Here is a 6,676-nt window from a genome sequence, read left to right as displayed (position 1 = left end):
TTCCGTGTATTGAATTATCGGATCACTTGTTTTGTATTAAAATAATGTATTTTTTTTAAATATTGGTTATGGATGTAGGAGGTCAGCAGGGAAAACCACAAAATAGTTAGCTAATGTTTTGTTCCTTATTCCAGTGAACCTCTCTTTAATTAAGTATGTACCCATTTGCAAAAGCCATGTACCCATTTATAAAAGGTAGTGTCTACCCAGTACCCCCAGGGGTGCAGCTTTAGTCTCACTTGACCAGGGTATAGTCATTTACCAATACCCATTTATTGCCAATACTTGTTTCCCTGTTTCTAAATAACCATAGACTACTTTCTGAATTCTTTATATATAGATGATTTGCCATTCCTTAAAATGCTGAACTGGCACGATGACTATGAAGAAACAGAAGTGTCCCCTAAGGAATAGATATCAGATATACCCTTGGGGGTACGCATACTGCAGGTTGAGAATAAGTAACTTGTTCTAACAGTGCTTATGAAAGTTGTAGTAATTTTCTGCTTTCGGTTGTTAATTTTGCAGGTTTCTGTATGAGGCTGTGTGAGGATTATTCATGTTTCCGGGTGTATCTGCTGACAGACTTTCGGTGTATCTGACAAAGGACAAACACAGAAGAATTTTGTTTCCTGCACTCATCTGGTTGCACCGTAAACGTGTATTGCAGACTTGTAGGTGAGGTCCCAAGCTCGGTCATAGAACAGTGGCATGCTTGGTGGTCTTTCACTCGCTGGATTCTTGGGATTATACAACAATACACCTCTAGAAATTTGAGAAGATCCCTGCTAGTTTGATTGGGGAGGAAAGGTGATTTTGAAGAGGACAATCCTGTATTAGGATGACAGCAGAGAGTCACCAGTCCCCTACCCGAGCCACTGGGGCTGGCACTAACCTACAACAGGCCAATAATTTTACAATACCAGTTGTGAAGGTGGAGAGAGAGCCAGCTCCTGAGGCAAGCGTGACCACTGAACAGAGCGAAACAGAGGAGACTCCAAAGGGAAGGAGAAGGAAAAGACCCCTGCAGAGAGGCAAACCACCCTACAGCTATATAGCCCTCATAGCCATGGCTATTGCCCATTCTTCTGAGAGAAAGCTGACCCTTGGAGGCATATACAAATTCATCACGGAGAGGTTCCCTTTCTACCGAGATAACTCCAAGAAGTGGCAGAACTCCATCAGACACAACCTTACGCTGAATGACTGTTTCATAAAAATCCCTAGGGAGCCAGGCAGACCTGGGAAAGGCAACTACTGGGCTCTGGACCCCAATGCTGAAGACATGTTTGACAGTGGAAGCTTCCTAAGAAGAAGGAAGAGGTTCAAAAGAACGGACGTAACCACGTATCCAGCTTACATACATGACACCAGTATGTTCCCATCTATACAAGTCTCCAGACCATCTTATCCAAACTCTGTGTATTCCAACATGACCATGAGCCCGACCTATACCCAGCAGATAGCTCCCCATACGTCCGTCTATTATCCCTCTTCATCTCCTGCCTTCAGTTCTGGCCAGTCCAGAGTGTTCAGCATTAATACTCTGATAGGTCACCCCAGTGGTTCGGAGCATACGCAGCAGACCAGTAGATCAATGAGCCCAGATGCAAACTCCACCACTTCCAGCTCCTGTACTTACGCTAGCACAGGTTACAACAGTCAGGCAGGGGGGAGCTCTATGCTTCAGAGGTCCACCAACCCAATGTCATACTCCTACCCAGTACCCAATGGCCATCTGCCAATCAATCAGAATTCATACACACACAGCAACGCGCAGCTGTTTGGCACGTCTAGCAGAATACCCATGCCCACCTCACCTGTGATGAATACTGATAGTATGGACTTCTATGGCAGGATGTCTCCTGGACAGTACACTTCATTGACTGCCTACAATAGTAACGGGCAGCTGGCAGGTACAAATGCCTACCTAAGGCATGCCACCTACTCAGGGAACATGGATAGGTTTGTGCCTGCAGTGTGATGATGTATGGATTGTATTTTATTATAACCCTATCAGCACATGTCCCACCATATTGTGCTGATAGTACCAGTCTTCTTTACTGTGTAATGAACTCAGAGAGACACCAACTCATTAATAAAGACATTTTTTTGTACACTTCTGCCCTGAAGCTCTTACAACTGCAAGATGGACTAAAAGCTGCAATATTTGACAAGCGATGTATTCATCATCCTTTTTAATATTCCCTATGGGATGAAAAAGGAAACTTATATTTTGTAACGACTTTTTGTTAATATGTTGTAATTCTACTGCTGTAGAGTATTACATGTATTTGATGTGATTTACTGATACTTTCTCTAGGAGGATTTGCTACACACTAAACATATACAATTATATACTGTACATTCTATCATGCCCTAAGTTTATTAGACGATTGACTCTGTTCTGTGGTAAAGTCCTCAAGACTGCACTTATTTTTCGGGATGTGGGAATATGTTTTCTGAATGCTTTTTATACTCTTCATAGAAATGACAATAAAATTAATTTTGATGGACGAAAACTCATCCAAGTTTATTTAATTGTTGCTGATCGTTGCTGTTTTGCGGCCTGGAAGGCAATGTATATATAACTATCTATCTATCTATCTATCTATCTATCTATCTATCTATCTATCTATCTATCTATCTATCTATCTATCTATCTATCTATCATCTATCGACACTGCAGACATACAGTATATTATATACAGAACAAAAACCATAATATGGTGAACTATCCAATAAATCCTATAAAGCGTGAAATACTTTAACTTTGCAAATGTTTTGGTCTCCTTGACACAGATAATAATAATATATCTATCAAATAAAACATTTATTTCACTTTCACAGTTTGTAAAGACAATATCGCTTGCTGTACTGCACTGTATGTCAACAAATATGCATATGTGCGATGCACAGATCCCTGATATTCAGTACACAACATCTTTACTTGTTTCACATCAAATAAACAAAAATCCTTTCATTTGGTAGTACAGATTCCAAAAGAAAAATGTTTTACTTTACAAATTGAAAAGAGTCAGTTTATAGTTTAGATATTTATTACAAATATATGATGTGGGTTTAGTGATATAATGCAAAAAGGACTAGGATGTGTTACCCTTGGCAAGCAATTAGAATAAACTTTCATCAGCTCCTAATGAAAGCTAATGCCAGGTTGTCATGGGTTACCGCAAGCTGTTAAATTAAGCTTCCAAGCAGCATATCCTGCAAAAGTGAACTGAAACTTTTATACATGTTATTCCAGTAGAGGAGACACTAGAAGGCTTTCATGCAACACAATGCTAAAGACTAAAGTGCCATAACCCGCAGCAACCAATTCAGTTTTTCCATGAGTTGCAGTCAGATCAGGTAATAGATGAAGTGAAGGATGTGATCAGTTCTTAGAAGGAAAGGAATGGTCATACAAATCAGTCAGACTCGTTCATTTCACGTTAGTGCTTTTTATTTCTATATGTGCTAGCAGTAATCTAATGTCTAGCATAAACTGCAGGACACTAACACATCAATGGCCAAATCAATAACAATTAAGTGGGTCATCTGGAAATTTTCAGTGCTCATCACCCTCTGAAAATGCAGCCACTCTGCCAATTTCTGGATTCAGAATGTTAGGCGTCACACTGACCTGGAATAAGCATGGTAAAGTAAGGGTTTAGTTCGAACTGCACTTTCTTCATACAATGTTTACTTGCACTGAAGTCTCAAATGATTTCCCTGCTGGCGAATGTCATCTTTTAAAAATGTATTTTGTGGATGGTACGATTGAAATTGTGTATAATATATAGTGGCAATTTATGTTTGGAATATATATATAAACATGCTTGTATGAATGTTACATATAGTATTTAACTAGGGTGAAAAAGACACGTCTATCAAGTCCAGTCTTGCACCAGCTCCTGCAGTTTGGGTCCAGAGGAAGGTAAAGCATACTTGCTCCAGCTCAGTGATTCAGACAGTGTTAAAGGGCCCCTTCAGACTTATGCCTTGGTGATACTTGCATTTTAGCATGCACTCCTGTATTGCATATGAAAACACAGCAGTTTCTGTATTGATTTGCAGTTTCTGTATTGGGGCTGCAGAAGGAAAAGCTGTGATGCTCTGTGCGGCTTCCCGATGAGCTCCCTGACGTCACCGGTTGCCAGGAGATGAGCTGGACGCTCTGGTTGGCGTCCTGCAGAGCTCCTGGCAACCAGCAACATCAGTGAGCTAGAGGGGATGCCAGACAGAGCTGCTGACAGCGTGGTCCGACATCCACTCCCCACCCGCCCAAACACAAATCAGCACAACAATCGAAAGGCCTCCAAACGACATTGCTTAGGCGGCGAATACCTTCGGTGCAGTCCTGATTGGAACAACATGACTAAAGGTGCCCACACACCTTGCGATTATCGTAAGGAGTGTGCAAACCGTGCGACCTCTACTACTGTAAGGTCGCACGACTTTTATCTTAGGAACATGTTCGAAAACCAGCCGAACATCGTACGATTTGCGGCTGGTTTGTGGCATGTTCGCAAGATAAAAGCCGCACGGGCACACTGTCCATTTAGCATGAGGGGCGGGCTTCCGATGACCGCAATGCCGAATGGGCAGTGTGCGCTTGCGCACACCGGCCCGTACGGCTGTTATCGTACGGACATGCCACAAACCTGCCGAACATCGTACGATGCTCGGCGGGTTTTCGAACATGTCCGTAAGTTTAAAGTCGTGCGACCTTACAGTAGTAGAGGTCGCACTGCTTCCACACACCTTACGATAATCGTACGATCGCGGGATTTCCCGCGATTATCGTACGATTATCGTAAGGTGTGTGGGCACCCTAAGAGTTCACTAGCGGCAGGCCACATATTTGTCTCAGTACAGAGTTCCTTCAAAAAGCATGATATGATTATTTTATCATTATTATGATATAATAATCATATCTGTTATGATTATGATGATTTCAGCTGACAGTATCCAGTTATCAGATTACTACCGTAATGGGTAGTATGCAAGTATTTTAATCCAGGGAAATGCACAAATCTTTTATGGGCTCAAAAAGGAAATGCTTTTTCCCCATAGTGGAAAACTGTCCACTTTATGGTGTCCAGAGGAAGGTAAACCCTCTGGGTAACCTGAGAGATTTTACCTTCCTCTGGACACCATAAATGGGACTACACAGTTAAAATAATTTAGGACTTAATATTCAGCTATTTAGTTAAGTCCATTAGTGACTAGTTCCCTTTATAGTCCATAAACCCTCAAGTGTTCCACATGTAGCAATTTCTTCTTCTTATCTGTTGATAGTGAGTGTTGCACAAGATAATTTAATCACATTGGGTATTAAAGTAACCCTGTAAATTATTGCATGCAGGGATAACATCACTTGCTAATTGATTCATTGTTTGCTATTTTATTGTTGCCAGTAATATCCGAGATCCTGCTTTACTATGATACCATTTGCTCTCTTTTCTAACTATCATTTTAGTGATGCTGCACTAGCTTGAACATTTCGGCTCCTGGTTTCTGCTACTCCTTCCAAGCCATCATTCTAAAGGTGCCCATACCCTGCTCGATCCCGCGATCGTACGAGAATCGAGCAGTGTGAACGAAGACGTGCGACCGTTTCTAGTGTACGGTCGCACGTCTTTTGTCTAAGGAGCACGCTAGAAAACCAGCCGAAAATCATACGATTTTCGGCTGGTTTGAACGGTGCTAGGGAGACAAATGCCGAACGGGCCAGTGTGCGCACACTGCCTGTTCAGCATTGTGGTCATCGGAAGCCCGCCCCTCAGGGGGGGGGCGGGCTTGCGATGATCGAGAGTACGATCTGCCTGTCCAAGGTGGGCAGATCGTACGTTTTTTTAATTACTTTACAACCATCGCAAGACTAAGGTCTTGCGATGGTTGTAAAGTGTATGGCCACCTTAAGGGCACAGATGCATAGCCATTAAAAAAATGCATGTATATCCATACTTAACTTGCTACAGTTACATCTATATTGTACACCCTTTTTGGGTTTTCTGCATTATACTATGTACAATTCTATGCAAAAATTCAAAATAAATAAAACATGTTTAAAAAAAAAAAATGCATGTATTACTGCAACACATGGTATACCAGCGTACGTGCGCTGGTGCATTGTGATGTAAATGAATGGGCACCCCAGCATATTGCAATGCAACACACGGCAAAAAATGCAGCAAGACGTATTTTTTCATGCATTCAGTAGGTTGCCTAAAGCGGTGTGCCAAATCACACCATGTACCACATTGCAAAAAGGTGGGAACAGGCCCTGTGAGTGGGATAAAACAGAAATAAGAGTCAGGCTGTGATATTGGTAACATTATAACTTGTATGCATGAATTTAAAAACTTGATACAAAGAAAAGAGTAGCGATATTTTACAGCTGTGATCCTTCTCGATGTTACCATCTTTAACTCAGGGACTGATTTAAAATGTAAAATGCCGATCTTGCAGCACTCCCCTCCAATATAAAAATGCCAAGTGAATGCAATAAAAACAATATTATTATTATACAGGATTTATGTAGCTCCAAAAGTTTGCACGCTTTACAATATAAGGAAGATAATACAATCCAAGACAAGATGGTAATGAGGGCCCTGCCCCTGAGGGCTTACGATCTAAAAGGAAGGGGCAAGTGATGCAATGCAGTGTGCAG

General features: G+C 41.6%; 1 protein-coding gene across 1 annotated transcript; it reads left to right on the top strand.

The window, feature by feature from the left end:
• The first annotated feature begins 841 nt into the window (after window positions 1-841).
• Window positions 842-1,984, top strand: FOXE1 (forkhead box E1). Its single transcript, XM_018555104.1, has one exon. It carries the CDS (start codon window positions 842-844, stop codon window positions 1,982-1,984), a length of 1,143 nt encoding a protein of 380 aa, XP_018410606.1.
• Window positions 1,985-6,676: the final 4,692 nt, after the last annotated feature.

The sequence above is a fragment of the Nanorana parkeri genome, unplaced genomic scaffold, assembly GCF_000935625.1.
Source record: "Nanorana parkeri isolate BGI_ZX_2015 unplaced genomic scaffold, ASM93562v1 scaffold183, whole genome shotgun sequence".
Classification (NCBI taxonomy): domain Eukaryota; kingdom Metazoa; phylum Chordata; class Amphibia; order Anura; family Dicroglossidae; genus Nanorana; species Nanorana parkeri.
Note: the sequence above shows the minus strand (reverse complement) of the source record. Positions and strands in the feature narration are given on the sequence as shown.